Source organism: Pavona decussata, unplaced genomic scaffold, assembly GCF_977016875.1.
Source record: "Pavona decussata unplaced genomic scaffold, jaPavDecu1.1 SCAFFOLD_330, whole genome shotgun sequence".
NCBI classification, from domain to species: domain Eukaryota; kingdom Metazoa; phylum Cnidaria; class Anthozoa; order Scleractinia; family Agariciidae; genus Pavona; species Pavona decussata.
This window is the reverse complement of record NW_028145718.1, coordinates 1,142,501-1,164,683: the sequence shown is the minus strand read 5'-3', so window position 1 is coordinate 1,164,683 and position 22,183 is coordinate 1,142,501. Positions and strand designations below refer to the sequence as shown.

The 22,183-nt window shown below is 37.0% G+C and overlaps 3 protein-coding genes across 9 annotated transcripts in view; 2 read left to right on the top strand and 1 right to left on the bottom strand.

The window, feature by feature from the left end:
• Positions 1-22,183, bottom strand: part of LOC146453492 (guanine deaminase-like) — a 35,030-nt gene that overhangs the window by 8,071 nt on the left and 4,776 nt on the right. For 2 of the 6 annotated variants that reach the window (XM_085096550.1, XM_085096553.1), the window contains exons 1-5: positions 6,816-8,162; positions 5,597-5,688; positions 2,575-2,749; positions 1,635-1,722; positions 552-651 (exon numbers count right to left, since the gene is read on the bottom strand). In XM_085096550.1, the coding sequence (XP_084952676.1) occupies positions 552-651; positions 1,635-1,722; positions 2,575-2,749; positions 5,597-5,688; positions 6,816-6,941 (581 nt within the window). In that variant the 5' untranslated portion in view covers positions 6,942-8,162. Of the gene's footprint in view, positions 1-551; positions 652-1,634; positions 1,723-2,574; positions 2,750-5,596; positions 5,689-6,815; positions 8,163-22,183 lie in introns of those variants that run through there. The other 4 variants (XM_085096551.1, XM_085096552.1, XM_085096554.1 and 1 more) reach the window with 4 other exon arrangements.
• LOC146453495 (ras-related protein Rab-27A-like) lies at positions 8,292-21,380 on the top strand. Of its 2 annotated transcripts, none has more exons than XM_085096560.1 (5): positions 8,292-8,587; positions 13,645-13,733; positions 14,432-14,577; positions 15,269-15,423; positions 18,577-21,380. In XM_085096560.1, the coding sequence occupies exons 1-5, from the start codon at positions 8,426-8,428 to the stop codon at positions 18,712-18,714; spliced, it is 690 nt and encodes a 229-aa protein (XP_084952686.1). In that variant the 5' UTR covers positions 8,292-8,425; the 3' UTR covers positions 18,715-21,380. The 2 variants fall into 2 exon arrangements, with proteins under 2 accessions (XP_084952686.1, XP_084952687.1); XM_085096561.1 differs by lacking the exon at positions 8,292-8,587 and adding an exon at positions 10,446-10,626.
• LOC146453494 (uncharacterized) overlaps positions 21,520-22,183 on the top strand; it is a gene marked incomplete at its 3' end in the record, with an annotated part of 2,549 nt that continues 1,885 nt past the window's right edge. The window contains exon 1 of the mRNA XM_085096586.1: positions 21,520-22,183. This exon is cut by the window's right edge and continues 1,383 nt beyond it.

The following is a 22,183-nucleotide window of genomic DNA, read 5'->3' as shown; positions in this document are numbered from 1 at the left end:
AAACTGGATTGGAAATCAACTTTCTTAAAGTTTACCATCTGTCAGCGGATAAAACTTGGTTCTGTTGCCTTGAAATGTTGTCAGAATTCAAAATAATTTCAACGGCTTTTCTATGATTGACGTCCACCAAAACACAACTTTATCGGGAGTCTTTTGAAGGCTATAGGTCGCGTATTACTGGTAACCTGTGTAAAGCATTCTACACTCTTTTGTTCTATAGTTGAGATATCTTAGCTTGGGATGCCTAAGTTCGTGAAAAAAGAGGCTGAACCCCTTAGGCCACAGTGGTGACCAACATCAAATTTCCCCTACAATGTTACTGCTTGATTAAGCATTTAAGTCAGGAGAATAAAGGAAATAATCAGCAAAGATGAAATGCCTTGATTTTTAGACAAATTCTCCCAACTAGTGACATTTGAAATATATAGAGGACAGTGAGAATTAAGAATATACATGTTGATATTGACACTGAAAGGATTAAAGTTGAGCCTTTAGAAAAATACCATCTGATGATAGACCTTGAATGACAGTCTTAATAATCTAACATGTACCTCTCAGTTTCTTCAGCACAGATTTCTGTAGCTTTTCTGTGCTCCACCTCAGATCGATCATAATCACAAATACCTACATAGGCACGTTGACCAAGTTCCACTGTTGAATCAAATACCAAACAATATAATTATTTATGGAACAGAGGCAAATAAACATAATAATTATGTTTAATTGCATGAGGCTGAGTAGGAATATTGAATGTATGCTTTCAAAATTTTCACAAATAATATTTGCAATAAAGACAATTTTCTAAAACTTTAAAAATACAGGTGAAAATTGACCCTTAATTTTATTTTTATTTAAGGACTCATATTGATTTCTTGAGGTTACATTCAAATCAAATAGAGTTTATATTGTGATCATTGCTTCATATAATTATACAGACTTAGCTGCAACTTCCTGCATCCTTATGGAAAGTTAGTTTTCATTTTTTTTTCTAATTTTCTTTAGTTATAAATCAAATTCAAATACTAAGGTTAAAATAGGAAGAAGCACCCTGTCTCCAATCAACAACCAGGCCTGCTTGACTCTTGGGAACCCCAGGAATTAAGTTCTGAGTGGGGGAGAGGGTACTCAAGGGGGGTCCACCCCAAGGTCCCCACCCTTATCCTTTTATACACCATTTTTGACAGGAAAGGTTATCTTTCATAGGAAATTGTACCCCTTTCACATACCTAGTGTAGATAAACTTACCCTCTACCTTTTTTCATTGGGTGTGTTTGGGAAATTTTGAAGGGCCCTTTTAAATACCTAGTTTTCCCTACCCTTTTCTATACTTCATCTCGACTGTTGGCCGTTTGTCGGCCGACTGTTGGCCGATTGTTGGTCAACAGTTGGCCAACAGTCAGTTTGGGGAGCTCTTCTTCAAAATTACCAAAATCCCTATCCTTTTATATACCTCCATCCTGAAATGGCTACCCCTTTCAGGCAGAGCCTCCATGTATAGTCCATTATAGGGAGTAGGAGTACCCCCACCCCCACTCCCTGGGTATAAAGTTCTATAGAACAGCCAGTCATGTCATAAGGAATGACTAGTGATATGGGGGTATTAAACAAAACAACAGTAGCAAATTCCAACCCACCTATTATATCACACAGAGCACGGGTGGCATCATAATGAGCGGTCGCAAAATATGATGCTGTTGTTGTGCCATTCTTTAATAACCTTGTCTACAATTAAAAAAAAAACAGTCATTAATGACGACGTATGTGTAGTGATATCAGAGAGACTATATCATTTACTTTTTAACAACACTTGGAAATCCAAAGGACACTTTTTTTTATCAGTGACAGGCCAAAAATTGGCAATTTTCTAATCAAAGATGGCTATTGTAGAGTGTGGAAACTATTCATTTTGTATTTTGGCTACAGATGGAAATGGATACCAAGTTGAAAAGGTTGGGCTGGTGTTTTCAAGTTCTTCCCTTGCATCGGAAATAAAAAGGGTTTAATTTATTCTTATACGTGCCTGTTCTTTCTTTAAAGATTCATTTACTCTTGACAGCCCCATTGGTAATCTAGAAGCAATTCATGGTAAACAAGGTACTTAAACATTAATTTAACAACCAAAAAATTGGATAATCTCAGGGACAAGACGCATATAGTCTATGAAATAGTTAGCATACACATATGACCATAAATGTAGACATATATTCATGGTGAAAGTAATATTATCCATCTTCATAGAGTCAAACATGCCTCACAAGTTGAGAAACAACAAATGTCGGAAAAATCAGATCCACTGGGTGGGTGCTTTAACCACCTGGCTACTGTCACGCAACCATTACTAAGGTGAATCTTCAGAGAAAGGCAATAATCTTGAGGTAATATTCAAATCTGTCTGAGCTGTGGTTGATTTAATAGCTTGGCGGTAAGAATGTCTGGCTTGAAATTAGGATCTTGTGGGTTTGACTTCCATGGAGAACATCTGATTTTTCTGACAAACACATCACCAAGCCCTTTAAAAGGTACGCCATCTTTATAGATCCAATATGTGTAATTAAAAGAACATCGATTTCTCACCACAACTTTTCTGTACACATTACGTGCAAGGTCCAAATCCTCAAACCTTTGCTCTGTTGGGAACGTGTACTTGTTCAGCCATTCATACACAGAAGGAAGATCATATCCAGTGCCAGTGATGGCATACTGTGGTGCATGAATGTGTGTATCCACCAGCCCTGGCATGATAAACTGTCTTGTTTATAAGAAAGCAAAAACAATACAGTGACAATTAGCAGGGCTGTCATTGGTAGCTGGAGGCTGGCTATTAAAGATCTTTTAAATAGATTCTAGTATGAAAATGAGTACAAGTTTATTCAATAGACAGAGCTAGTGTGCAAGTGAACCTGAGTGTCATTTTGGCAGGAAAATGATATAGCTATCATCATTTCACCATGAGTTTTTGTGTGAAAGACACAGTGGCAAAAACAAGTTCTCAAAATGTAGGTGATTTTGCCCTTTAAGAATCATGAGAGAGCTTAGCTATCATCATTGAAAACAACTTGGTCATATTCATTGCTCACAAAGAGTATTAAATGAAGCTTCTAGGGATCATTAAAGTCAAATCTTATATTCAGATAAATCGTTTATTAACAAACCACAACTTGCAGCTATAAGCTGAATTACTTGCGTTACATACATCGTGTTGAAAATTTCAAAATATAAAAATCCTAACTACACTAACTACAATTGCTGTTTACTTGTAAAGTGCATCATAAAAGTGTCTCCAAACCTCTTTGCTTTCACATTCGGGATTGAAAACATACGCCTTGTCCTAAAATTATATCTCCCACTGTCATTGTGCGCGGGCAGCAGGCTAGCTAGTTTATGCTGGTCACTCTCTACTATTTGTTTAAACAGACTGCTACATAATTCCTCACATCTATGGAAGAGTGATTTCAAACCCGCCTCTTCCAGGGCCTTGCTATACGAAACCTCTGGGAATAGGATCCTTAAGACTCTTTTCTGAACTCTCTCTATTTGGTCGGACAGATGGTTGGCAAATTAGTATGGAAGGCTTGACATGCATATTCCAGAACGGAACGTATGCATGCACAATAAAAAAGAATTAGCGACTTACGGTCTATGCCAGCTCGCTTAAGTTGCTTAAGCAAGTAAATTCGTCGGGACGCCTTCATAGTAATATTATTTACATGATCGATCCATTTAAGGTCACTCCTTACAGTAATACCTATTATCTTAGCTGATTTCACAATTTCAAAAGCATTTCCATTGGCCTCAAGGGAAACAGTGTCTGAGTTATTTTTCCTTCGAAAGTCTAGTCTGAGTTCCTTACACTTAAGTGAGTTCAGTTTGAATCTGTTGTCGTTAGACCATCGAAGAACATCATGTACTGTATCTTGGAGCACTGAAGCACCAAACTTGGGGACAATTTCTGAGACTGTGGTATCGTCAGCGAATTTCCACATAGAAGAGAGGGCATTGCTCGATGTGAGGTCGTTGATCATAGCCAAAAAGAGCCATGGGCCAATCCGGGTTCCCTGTGGAATTCCAGCCGGGACTGGTTTGAAATCCGGAAAGCAATCGGATTTCAGCTTTACACGTTGATATCTGCTTCGTAAAAAGTCCGCCACCCAGTTGACAGCAGTGGGTTTTACTCCCAGGCTATAGAGCTTGGCGATCAATAAATTGTGGTCTACAAGATCAAAAGCTTTCTTGTAGTCCAGGAGTGCTACTCTAACATGTGCGCCAGTTCCGTCAGTAGCTTCAGACCAGTGATATAGTATGGAGATGAGTGCAAAGGTAGTGCTTGAATCAGGAATAAAACCAAACTGGTTAGGATCCATACACTCGAGCATCAAGGGTTTGAGAGCTCGGTCGATGATGTACCCCTCCGCGACTTTAGACAATATAGATGTTAAGGATATGGGTCTCAGGTCTTTGTTAAAGTCTTCAATAGACGCACCCTTGGGAACAGGTGGAACATCCGCTAGTTTCCATATATGTGGGACTTTAGATTCTCGGAATGATTGATTTAACACCTCGGTTAAAGCTGGGGCTAGTATATCTAGTATATTCATACTACATTCGTACTAGAATCTAAAGGTCTTGGCCATGCAGCCGCTAGAGTAAACTATGATCACCAGCTCCTTAGTTTAAAAATGACTAAATTAGACCACAAGAAATGGAGACTTTCTTGTATTTATGACTGAACATTTACCCCCTTCAACCCCAATATCAACATGTGCTCCTCTCCATCCTTCATATATTTCTCATGCTACTTGTTGGGAGATTTTGTCTAAGAATCAAGGTATTTCTTCTTTGATGATTATTTCCTTTATTCTCCTGACTTACATGTTTAATCAACGAGAACTATTGAAATGTAAAGAAACATTAGATGTTCACCGCTGGGGCTTAAAGGGTTAATGACAGCAGTGAATCAGTAGCTTGACTTAACTAAGATCTATAGGCTGATGCATGATGAAGATGACAGTAACCCACCGTGTAAGTGTTTACTTGATCATCAGAGATATCATGACTCCCTGCACATAAGTGTATATGTTGTAGGTTAAAATGAATCCAGGTTAAAATGATTTCAACCTAGGTTGATTTGTATTTTCCTTTGTTAAGGTTGGGTAATTTACATCTTAAACAATGGAAAATACAAATTAACCTAGGTTGAAATCATTTTAACCTACAACATATATACAGACATAATTTGCTCAAATGAGAATCGTTGGCCACCGATGCACACTAACATGATTCAGCGCAGAGTCTGAGTAACCAATAAGAGTGGATGAATTTAAACACTTCAATAGTTTGGTGTGCATAACAATGGTTTTATTTAATACAAGACGGCTTGAGAACCAATCTTGCTGGGATAACCTACAATATGCACGTGTTAAGAGATGTACATAAATGTTTGCATGGCAATTGATCAAAAATAAAAAATTCAGTAAGGACATGAAAGGAAAAGAAGTTAACTACACAACTCCGCCTTGATTGACAGGCTTTCATCCCTTACAGTAGGACCAAGGGTGTGCTTTTATAAGATTATTTCAGTAATAAATATCACCAGTACCTTGGATTTAAGAAAATTATATCCTTTGATGCAAATCCATACTGAGATCCTAACCTATCTTGGTTAGACTTGCCATCCTCTATAAACAAAATCTACAGGAAGAGATCAGATTTGATCAAAGCAAATAAAACATTCTGGAATCATCTTTCAGTGTAACTGCAATATAATCAAAATTATGATAACTGAGCAGTGATTATAACATTTTACATTTTTATACTAGGGTTACTTAATTAAATACAGGACTCTAACCACACAAGATCATTCTTTTACAGAAGCTGCTCCTTAACTTTGGAAAATGTTACCTCTTGCAATAAGAAGAAGCCCCAATGTTGAAGATTTCTCAAAATCACTCAAGACATTTTTATTCCAGTGGATGTTCCAGTAACCTGCAAGCTGTGTTGATATTTATTTTGCTCATTAGCACGTGCCAATGTCCTGCGTGGCATTCGCCAGCTTGTATATATTAAGCTGTGCGTAATTTATGTGTGTGACTGCTCTCTCTTTCTCGCTCGGCGAACTTTCAACGTTTCAACAAATAAATGTCTTGCGAGTAGTTTACATTAATAAAACAACAACATTACACAAGCAGGGTACTAAAAATTCTGAGGAGTACCCTGCATCAGCCAGCATCATTTAATTAAACCGACCAGCTCCCAGCACTAACAGTTAGTTATTGTTGACAGCTTGTGATAAGCATGTGACTTGTGTATTTCAGTTCACTTTGCCTTGATTATCCCTTATGCTTGTCTAGGTACGTACTGTACAATTTTCTTCCCTTCCCTTTCACCCTTTTGCTGGGCGGAGATGTTTATTATGAAGTGGTACAGTTACTTCAAATAAATGTTTCTGTGTACCAAACGGAGCGCTTTTGCATCACACTGTTTGGTTTAGGGTTGACTTTCATTGCCCTTGTTTCATATTGCCCTTCAATTCCTGGGGTTTCCGTAGGCTAGCAGCAGGTAGCAGCGTAGGCGAAAATGTGCAGCGGCAGGTATCTTCCCAGGGTATCTTCATTTACAGGTCACAACTACAGGCCACTGTGAAAACTGTGTACAAACAAGCTAAACAGGGTCTCCTAACTGTAAACTCCATACTAAAAGGCTAATTAAGGCCCAGGCACGCTAACCCTCTAGCTTGGTTACATACCAGTGTAGCTACGACAGCAGTGACCCGTGGAATGGGGTAGACTGCACAGTAAATACTTTAAAATGAAACATACCTTTCCAGAAAGACTTATTCCAATTATTTTGTCTTCCATTATCTCCATGACGTTGTGTTGGGTAGAATGGACAAAGGTTCCACGAAAAACGTACGAACATTTTTTGCACTCGAATTTATCCGCCATTTTGCACCAAGTTCCAATTGGCCTCGTCCCACTCCCCTCTCTGCTGAAGGCCTGACTGACACGACACCCAGGTGACTGATTTTACGGAATTGTGGACACTTCTTGTGGACCCAAACTTACATATTTTCCTGCGTTGTGAGGACCTCTACATTCGAAAGTTTTTCTTTTTAACATTTTTCTTGTTTTACTGTCGTTATCACTGACATTTGAATTATAGCTTGAAGCTAGTCGTGGATTAACGCACAGATTGATTTGAGTTTAATTTATACTGTACTAAGCAGTAAAGATTTTTTCTTTGAAAATACTTTCTGTCCCTCAGTTTGGACTTTGACTTTTCTTTACCTTTAGCTTGAAAAACCTCGATTAACTTTTAACGGCTGGGATTAGCGTTGATCTGTTCTCGGTCCTGTTCAGTGTCAGCTTTGTCAACAGAAATTTTGGAACAGAAGCTATTGTACCTTGTTCCCAGAGTCCTCTCCATTTTATGTTATTCGCCGTCGTCCAAGCTGTCCTTTTCAATCTTCAAAGTACTTTCGCTTCACTATTTTTACAGCACTTTCGTGGCATTTTAGTTGGTTTTGTCATTTCGATGTTCTTGACAGACTTACGCCTTTGTGTAGACTCTGCAGCTGATATTCCTTCTTCTCTGGGACATCGGGTCAATTTCAACAGATTTCAACGTATTAGCAGACTCTCGCTAGTATGGACACCGAATGACGCCGGCTTTCCCGAGGGTGTCCGCTATAACGAGCGTTAGCTGTAGTGGGGATACGGAGGGAGAAAATTGCGATAGTTACTTTGTATGCCACACATATCTTTATATGTCCGTTTGTTTCCTAATATCTTATTTTAACAAATAAAACTTGTGATTCTTAAGTAGTTCCCAGGAATAACCGACCTGAGACCGGTTCTCTTGGTCTCTCCCCTTCTCCTAGTTTTTCTTCTCACAGTACGAAGAATTTACAGAATCCTGTAACGCTGGTGAATGATAAATTTGAGTTTTCAATGAGAGACGGTTAGCGGGACTAGCATTCTTTTCCGCTAGTTTGACGGAGATTTTCTTGGCCTTGGGAAAAGAAATCGAGACTCCCAGACGGAGGTTAACAGAGTCGAGATTGTGAAGCCCATAATATCTGAATACATTTTTGCGTTCAAGATTTTTTGAAAGACCATGTGACATGACAAAAGACCATGCACTACCCCTGTGTGTTGTACATGTGACAAAAGACCATGCACCACCCCTGTGTGTTGTACATGTGACAATTTGAAATGGAACTCCTCAAAAAGTCACGATCTATGTTTAGCGGTTACCAAGTGATATGTCATTGCACCCAAAAAAAAAAAAAACCTGGCATCGCTCCAAAGCAATTCATAAACACACACCGATTTTACACGCTGAAATTTACGAAAAGCACTTCTAAGACCTTCTAATTTTCTGCAGCACTTTTTTCAATGATTTGAGTAACAACTGAGACAGTGTTGCAATGTCCGAGGACGATGATCGAGAAAAGGAATATTTGATCAAATTTTTAGCACTGGGAGACTCAGGAGTTGGAAAAACAAGTCTCTTGTACCAGTACACGGATGGACATTTTAACCCGCGATTTGTGCCAACGATAGGAATCGACTTCAGGGAAAAACGTGTGGTACGTATAATACAGTACAATGTGTTCATTTGGACATTTTACTGAACGATTGCAAATAATTAATTACCTTATCGCAAGTTCAAATTGAAATAATTAACATGCATGAATGCTCAGTATTTGCACATTCTGGGTGCGTGTCGCTTAGTGATCTCTGAATTTTATCTTCCTCACGGAAGACACATCTTTTTGTTTTATAAGTGGCCAAACTGCCACTAAACTTTGCTGGCTCTTTTTAATTTACTTCGGGACTGACTACTACCAAGAGAGCTGTTCAAAAGAAGATAATTAGGCAGTTACGTTAAGTTTCGGATATCTCAGGCCAGTGGAACTGTAGTCAGTGAAAGTTATGCGAGATGGTGAAATTAAACCTTTTCTTTGGAAACATTTTTCAGCTTTTATAATTATTATCACTCGTCTACAATTTTGTAATTTTTAACGTTTCGTTTTTTTCTTTTCTCCTCATAATTATAAGACATTTAGGGGGATGATTTGTGATTTCGATGAAAAGAAGGTTTATTTAAATAACTGAATGACATTACAACTGGTACCTGTCATTTGAAAACTCTAATGTGACAGAATAAAACTACAAGCTACGCCCTTCACTTAGAAGAACACCTTACAACTACTGAAAAATACTTTTGCTTTTATATTTCTCTTCTTTTTAACACATCGGTTTAACAAAAAAAAGGCTTAAATAAAGTGTTTACCTTAGGATCTGAGGGCGTGTACCGGACCGTTACGGATGATGATCCGGTAATACTGACTCGGAAACCGACTACCCCAGATGTTGTTGCAATCGGAAAACAAGTCAGCGGAGTAAAGATCTCAAAGAATAGTGCTTACACACCTCTATGAACACGCAGTAAGGGAGACTTAATACAAAAACGTTTCCCGTTCTTACAATCTCGGGGGAATTAAAGGTACTGTGTACATGAGGAGAGTATATGCTAAAACCACAGCATACGTTTGGTTGGACCAGTTTAGGAAAGTGGTCTTTTTGATCCAGAGATTAGAAGGTTATTTCTGGGATTAGGTCATTTTATCGACATTATAGTTCTGAGAGGTTTAAGAACCTAGAGCATTTACAAATTAAATTCTACCAGTTCTTAAATTCTCTAGCAAACGTATCAATTAAAATCGATAGTTCTATGGTCTGGGAGTTAAGCTGCAATCATTCGTTTTTGTCAGCATTATGAACTTGTCAAACACACACAACAAAATCAAGCAAAAAAACTCTTTTATAAAAGTAAATTTTTGCAAACGGAGGAATATTTTAGCCGCCGATCCAGGTCGTAATTGTTTTTGACACCGGATTAAGGAGCAGGGATAGTGTAGCGCTATACCGATTTTTCCCTGCATAATTGGATTGTAAAAGAAAGGCCATTTTAATTTTTGGCTGTTTTACCTAAAAGTGAGGAAGTAGTTTAGTGGTCCACTGTTTTGAGGTTTTCCAGAGTTGTGAGCAATTAGTTTGCGGGTCAAAGACTTTACTATATGATGAAGTATTTGAGCCGCGGAGTCTGAATTGCTGGTTCAAGATCAGATAGACGCACCCGCGCTAAAGAGCATCACAGTTGTGAACGCAAATTGAGGGGTTGCTGAAAGATTCATTCTGAAAGCCTTTTCATATGCAAATAGTTAAGCATTTAGAAATAACTTTTGTAGGAAAAAGTGGTTCACAAATAAAACTAAAAAACAAACGGGAGATCCCCTAACCCTACCCCACCCAATCATCTCACTAATTGCCGCCAAATTTCCACATTCACAATGAGAAAGACAGACCAACCAATCAGAGACCACAACAGTTTTTGACGGACCAATCAGATGAGCCGATAGATAAACATCGGCTTGTGCCGCAAGTTTGAAGGAAAACTCCGGAGTCAAAGATGGCGGATGCCGACTACGACTATCTGTTAAAATTTTTGGCTCTTGGAGATTCCGGCGTTGGGAAAACTAGCCTTCTATTTCAGTACACGGATCAAACATTCAATCCTAAATTTATTTCTACTGTAGGAATAGATTTTCGCGAGAAACGGGTGGTAAGTAATAAGTTTTGTTGCATCATTTTGTCAAAGAACTCGCTTTGATAGAATTCTAAGACCTTGAAAATTCTTATTTTCATTAATATTTTAAGTTTTAGGGTGGATACTTTTTCTCAAACAATTAAAATCAGCGCTGCTCCATGGAAATACAAGTTAACGCTAATTTAACTAACTATTTTCGTTTCTCTACGATCTAATTTTATATGTATACCATGGGCATAACTGAACGTTCTTGACAACAATACACAACTTTACCGTAGAGTGTACGGTTCATTTCAGATGAGCTGCAGAAAATTACAGCGTTGCTTCCGACTTGTATTCATTCGGACAGAGTATTGGGGTATTTATAGTAGCTAAAGACTGTAAGAAATTGAAACAACATCACGGATATTTAACGTCCTATTAACACTTCACTTTCGTATAAAACTTAAGTTGTAATTTTTCGACTTTATCGATCCTCTTGAATTGCCAAACAAACCACTACGGTACATGCATCCATTTTGTTGGCACCAATTATGAAAGCCTGAACAATTTACATTGTGTACGTTAGTTGAATATTCAAATGTCTTTTTATACTGACTTAAACTTAGGTTGTGGTATGAAAACAATATATTAAGCTTAAGCTTATTTTACTTGTATTGGTGATCGATGTGAACTTTTTGCTAATCAGTTAAGTTCCAGAAGTTTTCAGTAACTGTCATTATTTTGAGCAAAAGGTGGTTTCTGTAAAGAGCTGTCAAGATTAAAATATTGAATGAAAGTTCACTCTTTGTTACTCACAACAGCCATTGTACATGTGAAGCTTTGTGAATTTTAAAGTAGCTTCACTGTCTTCCTTGAATTTTATTTGAATCTGAAATCATTCTGAAGTCAGTTTCAGTCTTACATGCACAAGTGACGCGCAACCAGAACATCTTCGATTTTATTTAAGCTTTTATTGTGTAATTGTCTAGTTTTTATTTGGGTCAGTTAAAATGTTACTAGTGATCAGTATACAACACTAACAGAAATGGTATAGATACAAAGGATACAAAAAAACCCCTTCTTTTCAAATAGCACCTGGCTGCTAAGAGACAGTATTTGAGGAATGGTAGCCCCTACTGGTAGTGTTTTCATTGGAAAAAAGGAAACTGACGACTTAAAATTCAATGTCTAACTTAGAAGTAATCATTTGCAATCACTGCACCAAATAGTTTTCATTTCAAGCTTTGCTGTAATAAGTACAGGTGTCTCCAAGTTCTTTAATATATACCAAAAATGCAAATATATTTTCACTGATTTGAATATTTCAAAAATTTGCAATTCTTTTTTTTTTCTTGGTTCAGGTATGTTTTTCGTCACTGCCAATACGTTACAATGATATAAAGGATGAGTTCCTTCCCTAAATAAGTTTCATCTCAGTGTCTGGTCATTTTGAATGCATTAAAACAATAATAATTAAATTGTAAATAAATATAATTATTATATTTATTTGCTTTCTCACCAGAATTAGAATATATGAAATACTCATAGCAAATCCCTCGAATCAGGAAATTAGATCTGTTAGAATTCATAAATTATCTTCAATTTCTTGTGGCAGGAAAAATTCTCCTGAATTAGTGTTCAAAATAATTGATTCATCAAGACCATATTTTGGTTTGTTATTATTTTGTGATATCGCCAATTAAAAGCACCGTCAATGTACTCTCTTGTTGTTGACCAGATCTTGAGATTCCTAACAAGACAGTTCATTCCTTTCCACCTTAGAGGTTTCTCAGAGTGTGATCACTCTTAGGACATTTTCTTCCAAGTGTAGCATAACATAAGCTGCCACAGAACATAGAGTTAGAAAGAACTAAAAGCGGTGATCTAGCATAACACACACAGGCTGGTTTCTAAAGTTAAAACAATGTGTCAGTATTGTATGCTTCCAACAAGCAAAGTTTTCTATCTTTTTTAAATGTACATCAACTTATTTATGGTTGCCTCGTCTTTGGCATGAAAAATGTCATCCAGTTTATTTTGATACTTACATGTACCTGTTTTTAACCATACAGCAGTCCTAGTCACAGCCAATGTGAAATTAGAAGTTGTACAAAGTTGTTTTTTTAGTTTGGTGTATTCAGCACATACTACAAAAATTTAATGTTACCTAACAATAAGACAGCCTTATGCAAGACTCAAACCATCTCAATTAGGCTTTACAGGATTTGTATGCCATTCAGTCTCTACTTACCAAGTCTGTTTTCACCTTTTCAAACTGCCCCGGTTGTTCAAAGAGTGGATAACATCATTCAATGGATAAATCCCCCAGGGGGAGGGGGTACTCCCATATATAAGCTATGTGGGTATGTGCCGCTGTGAAGGGTATGGTTTTCAAGTAGTTTAGTTTGAGATAAGGTATAGAAATCAGAAAGTTTTATCCGCCCAGTCTCGAAATTTCGGGATTCTAAACAAGAGTCTCGGAATCTCAGGCTCGCTACACGTTGAACTGTCTCGAAGTCTCGGATTTTTGTAATTTGGGTCTCACAATCTTGAAAATTGCACCCGTACGTTAGCTGGCTTCCGTTGTGGCTTTTGTTGGAGTTTTTTTGTCATGTTACGTACCATAAAATCGAAACATTTTCAACACTTCGATCTGCTAAGAGGATTTTTGAGTCTCGGGCTCGGATTCGACATTAACGTTTGGGTCTCGGTCTCGTAATGTTAAACAAGGGTCTCGCAGTCTCGCAAAGTCTTGGATTGACCAATTTATACCCCTAGGAAACTGATCATTTGGTAGAATAATTTAGTCCAGACTACTTTTCCAGGGAATTGACACTTAAAAAACTTGTTTCAGTTGTTATTGCACATGTAGAAGAATTTATTTTGGCTGGACGTTGATAGTGACAGTTTCTGGAAAAATTTTTATCCAGTGGATAAGGGTACAGTGTATCCACTAACAACCAGTGCCTGTAGAATAGGCAATTGAAGTGTAGTCAGTTAGTGGGGTAATACATTAGTAAACATATCTTGAATCAACTTTACTTTGTACAGATACATCATCCTCTGAATTCAGAAGGCAACCGTTCAACAAGAGGGCAGAGGGTTCATCTTCAGCTGTGGGACACCGCTGGACAGGAAAGGTCTGACAACAACTCTTAAGCTATCTTAACCTGCAATCAGGCTCTATTCTTGTTTCACTTGGTTAATCATTCCCGTGGAAAAAAGTCTGTACTTAATAGCTTAAGCTATTAACATGTATTCCCACTGCTTGACTTTCTTTGACTGTGGTAAGCTGATATTGGTGGAGTAAGACAAGGTTGCTACCTAACAGGAGCCAGCTGGTAGCCTTGGGTGCCCAAGAAAATGCTCTGGGTGCGATAAATTTTCGTCTAAATTTTCTGCAGCAGCACCCAATGTTGGGCTCCTAACTTCTCGGTTCTTGGTCTTGTGGACTTCTCGAAATTTTTCTCAGGCAACAGCCTTGTGAGGTTTTTATTTTCGTCAATTAACAGAGACATATCTTTAATTTAACACTTCTTTAATGAAATGAAGATAGATTATAAAACTGAATTCAAAGATTTTGCCAATGCTGTCCAAACATTTGATTTTTCAAAATGCCAGTTGAAATTTATTTTGCAAAAAACAATAAAGTATCATCAAATATCTGGTCTCTATATTATTATAATTGTGTTTTTGGAAATTTGACACTCAAGTAAAACTAGCATGCCAATAGTTGTTTAAAAATATCAAAGATTTGCAGGAAATAGCCTTAAATAAGTGTGTATAAAGTTTGTGATGATTAGAGTTGTAACTACCTTGTTTCATTGATTCATTTCAGATTTAGAAGTTTAACCACAGCTTTTTTTCGAGATGCCATGGGATTCCTTCTTGTGTTTGACCTGACACATGAGCAGTCCTTCTTGAACATTAGGAACTGGTTAAGTCAGCTGCAAACACACGCTTATTGTGAAAACCCTGATATAGGTATTAGTAGCATATTTCCTAATAAATTAATGTTTTCAGAGGACATGTTTTTGGATAGAACTTTGCATTTTAAAATTGGTTTGGTTTTGACAGTAAAAACATCTGGAATCACTAAGTTAAGAGCTTAAAACAGCTGATAACCCTACTGGTCCATGAGTTTATTTTGTCGCAGGGGTTTGGGGTGCGCTTGTTATCAGAAGGGTTTGAACAACATCTGAGATTTGGGAGCTTCTAGTTTTTTTTTTTTTTTTTTTTTGGGGGGGGGGGGGGGTGTTGGGGCTTTTAATTGAAACTTTGTGATACTGCTAATCATCTTCTATCTGGACTAAAAGTGCTGCTTGTAAAATATGCTTTATGTTGCAATTAACATAGAAAGCAAATAATGTTTCTACAAGTCTTTCCAACCTGGTTTTTGTTTTAGTTTGTTTTTGTTTTTTTTTTTTGCATGAGACTTTGTTGTTGGTTCTGTGTTGACTAAAAGATAGTTTGCTTTACATTATCCTCATTCACTGATGAGTGGTTACCAGTTAGAACTTTGTGATAATTTAAGCAATCTTAGGGGCCACACCATTATTTCTCAGATGCGATCATCAGTTGTAAACTCTATAAATAAAAACCTTACACTGTAACTTCAACCCAATATCATACTGGTGTCCTTCTAACCAAGTGTACTGTGTCTATGTTTCCTTAGTTCTAATTGGTAACAAAGCAGACCTCGAAGATCAGAAGCAAGTAGATGAAAATGAAGCGAGGACGCTCGCTGAGAATCTGGGGCTCAAGTATTTTGAGACTAGTGCATTAAGTGGACATAATGTTAGTGAGTCTGTGGAAGCTCTGCTTGATCAGGTAAGAAGATTGGTAACAGCAGTGATAAGAGGGATTTGCCTTTTATACATTTTTCAAACTTTTGCTACAGTTAGATAATGAATTTTTTGTGTAATAAAATATATTGCAAATACATGTGGGGGTGGTGAATTTGTTTAAGAGATTAGGCACATCCAAACTACCCTGATATTGAGAAAATAGGCCCTTGTTGCTTGACAGGGCTTCCATGGTTGTTACTGTGAAAATACAGGGCTTGAAATAATTTCTGGAGAGTCTCTGGACATGATAACCAGCCAAATTCATTTCAGCTAAGTCACATCGTTTCTGGCCGGTCAAATTTATAACATGAATAACTCTTACAAAACAGGGGCCCATGAAGCAAAACTGGCATTATATATTTCCAAAAAAGTCGTTGCTTAGAGTTCATAGCACTTTAAAGCACTCACAGTCAACAATAAAAACAAATGACAGCGGCGAAATGAAAATAAGCTTACGTGTATTAAAATAAACTCACTAATAAATTAACTAATAAAAGTGAAAATATTTTTACACGGAATGCCCACAGGGCATGACGTGTCTAGGTTTCGGTCGGGTATCTTTTTTTTCTTCATCGGTGTCATAAATGTGCACATTAATTTATGCATTAAACTCTGTCCTCCCCTAGTAAGGATATATTGTTCTGATTGTCTTCAACAGAAGCGGCCCAATCAAAATCTATTTTTCAGGCACATATCACGAGAGAGGGGACCCACTCATCACTTCTGTGTGACGTCAAATCATCATTTGATTTATTCATTAAAACTAGATTAAATTCTTCCCTCTCCCAGAAGGGATCTATTGTTTTGATTGTCTTGAACAAAAGCGGCCCAATCAAACTCCATTATCTGCGCGTATATCACGAGGGAGGGGACCCACTCATCTCTACTTGTGTGACGTCAAAGCAAATCATCATTTGGAAAAGTTGTTTTCGTTCAATGGCGGCCACATGTCTGAATTTAAGACTCCGGATCTGCGGTTTTCAGAGAGAAAACCAACCTTTTTCAAGCAGTAAATCGAAATAATAACTTCTAGGTAGTACTCGACAGTTGAAACGGCGGAAATTGGGAGAGTTCACAGCAAAGAAAATCCGCTTCAAAAAACAGATCGAATGATCAACGCGAGGGATTAGAGCTAGAGGAGGCCAGACCAGTTCAGCGGGGTCATGACGTTATTGCATAGTTATTTTTGGTATGATTCCTAGTAACACAACGATAAGTATCACGCAATATATCTGAATAAAACCATTCAGACAATTATTTCAATGGCCAAGGGAGGATATTTTTTAAATATCTGCGAAACATACAATGGGGAATAATTGGGGCTACATTAAGCATTCCGTGTAATGCCATTAGAGGGGCATCTTGTTAATTTTGTGACTGGAAGTGCGTGAATCTCGATGTCTGTTTCAATGTGCAAATTGTAAACAATGGTTCTAGCTGCATTTCACCCAGGATTTCAGATCAGAGTTCCGCAATACACAGCGACTCGCTACATACTGATAACAACTGAACAGCATGGGAATTTTAATTTATTTCATCTTAAATACGATTGAATGTGACCGGTCAACTTGACTGGCAAGACGAGAGGTTGACCGGTCAACTCCCCAATCATTCCGGACATTGTCCGTTGACCAGCCGTCATTTCGAGCCCTGAAATATTGCAAAAGAATTGCTGAAAGTAAGGTGTCTTAAAATTTTATTTGTGTAGGTGTATCAAAGTATTTACTTTTAACAGATAACAGCCTTTTTGGTTAAATTTAAATCTTTAATAAAGACGTTTGCAAACCCTGCACTTCAACAGCATACCGGTGAAGTTGAGTAGGGGTATTTTCTGGAACAACAAAGTGTAAAGTACTCAGCGTGCAAAGAAACTCATGTCCAGTAGCAATTTAAGTTTTTTTTGGGGGGGGGGGTGGGGTTGGGATAGGGGGCCTTTTAGGTATTTTCAAGTAAAAAAGTAAAGAATTTAAATTACAGAATAACTGCAGGAGACCTGAAAACAATTTTAGTAAATTTGCCATCAGATGAAAGCTCTGTAAATTAAAAACTGTTTGCTGAACTGAAATGGCAGTGGGTATTGCTATCCATTGTGAAACAAGTATTCCTTTACATATTTACATTTCAGGGTTTTCTTATGATCAGTAATCTTGCTAATGGACAATGTTTTCAGGCTAGCTGTCCTGAAGATGTTATTTGGTTATCTTAAAATAACTTTGAGATGAAAACATGTGCATGTGTACGGTCTTTGAAATGCTGGGAAAATTTTCAATGAATTCTGGCACATGAATTATCAAAACTAATGTCAGTTTTCTCTGGATAGTTATTTTCTGATATTAATACCACGCTGATCAGGGTTCTCCCTAAATTTTGGAGTAGAAGGAGAATAAAATGGAGTAGCCGGCAGAGGAATTTTTAAAATCGCGTAAGTGCCTTCCAAATCTCAGCCAGCCCACGCTGCCGCTTTTCCGCCATTTTGCACGTGTTGGAATACAGAGTATGTTGTCTGATATGGAGTGCTCTACGGTGGTAGCCGCTGCCTCGCAATCTGAGCCTGTCTCGTTTGCTGAGCGTTCGATTGACGTCTGCAAGCAGATGCAAGCGGTGGTGAGGCGAAATTCTCGACGAAACTTTCAAGTTTATTCAGTCAAAAACATTTTTGGACACTTGGCTCAATAAGAAAACTTTATTTATTTTGTAATGTATTTACCCAAGGGAAAGTAGGCATCGCAAATGGAAAAGATGCCGTTGGATGCAAAACAAAGTATTTTTTTTTAATTGGATCTGAGTAGCCGGCGCGCCCAGTACGACTAGCCGGCGATTTTCGCCGGTCGCCAGGGCTTACGGAGATCTCTGCTGATTAAATTAATCTGCACCCTGATCAAAATTAATTGTTGTTATTCAAGCCAATTAAACTTTCCATCTTTAAAGGTTCTTTTGTACTGATCTACTGGAAATTATTGTTTAACCTTCTAATTATTTTACATGTGGGATGTTATGATAGAATGGACTTAACTTCATGTTTGTACCAGAAAATCAAATTTCATCTGTAAACAGTCAAATTCACATGTAGCCTCTCATTGAATCTCTGTTGCAAATGGTTACAGTATTAAATGTTTGCGTCTTTTCTTCTTTACAGGTGATGAGGAGAATGGAAAACTGTGTTGATAAGGCCACATTACCTAACAACGTATTTAACAATAATCCAAACAGAGGCACCAAGCTACGAGAGGTTGATGAAGCAAATGATGAGTCACAAGGAGGTTGTTCATGTTAGGCAACATTTCTGAAACCATAAAATCCTGCTTTCAGACCCTAGATTTTAACTACATTAGTCTGCCGACAGAAAATCTTTTTGAATAATTACTCCAAGTCCCTGGCCTGCAATGGCATCTGGCTTTTTTAGCTCTTGTTTCACCCAACAAGAAACTACGGAGTTCAAGCAGCTGCTACAGCAACATCAACAAGAATGTCACAAAACAATAGGATTTAATGAGAAAAACAATGGCCCTGCACGTACATTATACATTTTGGTAAATTTTTTTCAGTAAAACAACAAGTTGAATGTGAAATGACCAAATTCAAGGTTTTGTGGAGAACGTGAGCACGTGACGGTGAATTTTTTTATTTGCTGGCTTAACTTAAACACTGTCCCTACCAATTCTTTTACTGGATAGTTCATCCATATTATATAAGTTAAACGAGTTGAAATAATTGCAAAGTAGTTCAAGAAATGTAAACATATATTTTTAAGTGACACTTTCGTTGGCTTTGCCGTCGTGGTTGCTTAAAGTCCCTGCTGTCTTTTCTTGGTGGATAAAATAAGTGCGATAGAAATAACAGCCACAACAAAAGGATGCTTCCCCCTCCCTCTGTCTTCCCACTTACAATCTGCTATTAATAGAAAGATGCAAGCAACATATCGGCAAAAACTGCTGCAGATGTGTTGCTTCCGAGTAATTGACATTTTTCTACAAAGCAGGCTAGGGTTCTTGATCAATTATTAAATTTTGTTTTTGAAATCTGACTTTAGAATTATTTGGAAACTATCAATAATAAATCATTGCTGCTGTAGTAGAGGTTTTCTCTATGAAAAACAGATGTTTCAGGGAATTAATAAGTTTTAGGTTTGTAATTTTATTGATTGTTTCATAGTATTTACTTGTAGGCTATTTATGTAGCTAACTTGAAATAGCCAGGTCCAAAGATCTAAGCCAGATCAGTTAAACCCCCTCAGTCAAAATTAACTTGCATACCTCAGGGCTTATAATAATAGGATTTCATCTTATATGGCAGATAATGTTGTTGTTGTTAGTATTATTTAATACCGGTATTGTTATAATTTAGGCATTAATGTTAGAAACCCCTCTCTAGGTGTGTGTTTACCACTGAAGTGTATTTGAAATGAATTATTTTGTTGTTGTTGTTGTTGTTGTTGTTGTTTTTAAGTGGAAAGTTTTAAAATAAATTTTTGAAATCTTTTTAGCAGAGCAAATTCATTGTTAAAATTAATGCTCTCAGAAAGTAGGGTGACTGTTAAAGTTAGAAATATATTATATAAGTCACCCCTGGAATTTTTACATTTTTGCAAGTGAAAAAGTTCTTTTCTTATACACTTTAATGAGGTAAGTTCACATTGTTCTAGGTGGCAAACAATCAAGTGAATGTAATGTATTGGTATTGGTCAGATTTGATGGATGGATAATCAACATTGTAGTTAAGACAGAGAGCATACTGATGTGCAACTTGCTCTTTTGTTGAGGCATTGCAGATATTAAACTAATGTGGTTTGTAATAAATTATGTACACAGATGTGGTATGTTTGTAAGTTTAACATAGGTGAATGAAAAATGAGTGCAAAGGAAAATTGTGCTAGAGTCACTGAGAGAGGGTGTGAGTAGGTGGAGACATAAGACCAAGAATTTAAACTTTGATTTAATCTTGTTAAAATTCAAGCTGATACAAATTCTGATCAATGAGAGAGCATGAAAATTACAATTGAAACAAGAAATTAGTCTGATTATTATATTAACTGGGGCCTCACCAATGTTCTGTAGACCCCCTTTAATCATCACGTTGCTTTGCACACAAATGTACTGTATGCAATTAATGTATGCACTTTTGTGAAATTATGCAAGTGTTGGTAAATATATGCAGAATATTTATACATACCATAAAAAATTGAATTTTAGGACGTTTAATTTTTTTGCTGTTTGTTATAACACTGCCATACAAGAAATATTGAAATAAATTTGTCCTTTACACGTTTTGTATAGTAGAAATTAAACAACAAGAACAATTTGATTTATCAAAATAGTGTGGCCTTAGCCATCTGGGCCCAGTTGTTCAAAGCTTGATTAAGCCAACCTAAGTTTAACGTGAACTTTGTGATTTGAGCTTGATTACTAATCAATAAATATTCTTGACTCTCAGTTTTGACTTAGACTTTTCTGTACCATTTTAATGACATTAGGTTAAAGTTAACTTTTAAAAACATTTAATGAGCGAGATGAAAACCTTAGTGAAATTTTAATAGTGGATTAGCGTTAATCAGCTTTTGAACAACTGGGGCCAGTGGTACAACAATTATAAGACAAAATCTGCGTTAGTCAGATTACCTACACAAGATGTTTAAGTAGCAGTATTTATTGTGTAGGACAGCATGCTCACGTTTTCACATTTTCTTCAATTTTTGACAACGCCCAAATTGTAGTAATTGTATTGGAAATTAGAAACTTATCACCAATTTGCATGGTATGTTGTTTATTTGAAACTTTTAATTTGATTCAATTTTTGTATGTTTCAATGTTGTAAGTGGTGCCATATTTTCTGGTCAGGCATTTGATAATATACTTTTTCGTTCTTTATAAAATAAGTAGTTTTATTTCAAACTTCAGTTATGCTAAGTTATGTTGTAGTTGTAGTAAAGGGTCTTCAACTTGACTGAGTAAATATTGTCTTGGTTGTTTTATATTTGATATAAGCTGAGCCTGCAGTCAAATATTTGCTTGTATGCAGACAGACGCAGTTGAAAAAAATGTTGATAACTGTTAATATGAATTTGTTGTTCATTTCGTTAGATTAAGCCATTGAGCTAGTTTCTGAAAATTGTTGTAAGCGGCTAGTGTGTAATAAACATGTGGCACAGATAGACTTTAAAGTGAAAGAAACAGCAACTGGAAAGCGTGGAAAATTAAAGCTAGAAAATCATTTTTTGTGTTTGAAGACATTATGTAAAGAATAAAAAATGTGGCTTCTCAATTTTGGTCCTAAGCCTCGTACCCTATGTCAGTCATTTGATGACTGACAGATTTTTGCCTTTTTTGCTTTATTGGAAACTTAATGGTGGCTTGTTGAGTTTGGTTGGCCAGAGTGCAGCAACCCTGAGAACTGTTGGAAAATTAACACAACAAAACATGTTTGTCCAAAATTGGTGGAAAACTGTTCAAATTGTCACTGTAAGACAGTTCACAGTTTTCAGTTAAGTGTCGTAAAATCAAAACCAGTAATCACTCCGACCCATCACAATTGATGTAAACACCCCAATGAACCAATCAGAACTCAAAGCACACTATATGTAACCGGTATATTAAACCATACAGTAAATGGCCTACTTCACTTGCTTTGTGTACTTTTACTTCCTTGGTGTACTTTACTTGCTTGGTGTACTTTACTTGCTTGGTGTACTTTACTTGCTTGATGTACTTTACTTGCTTGATGTACTTTACTTGCTTGGTATACTGTAT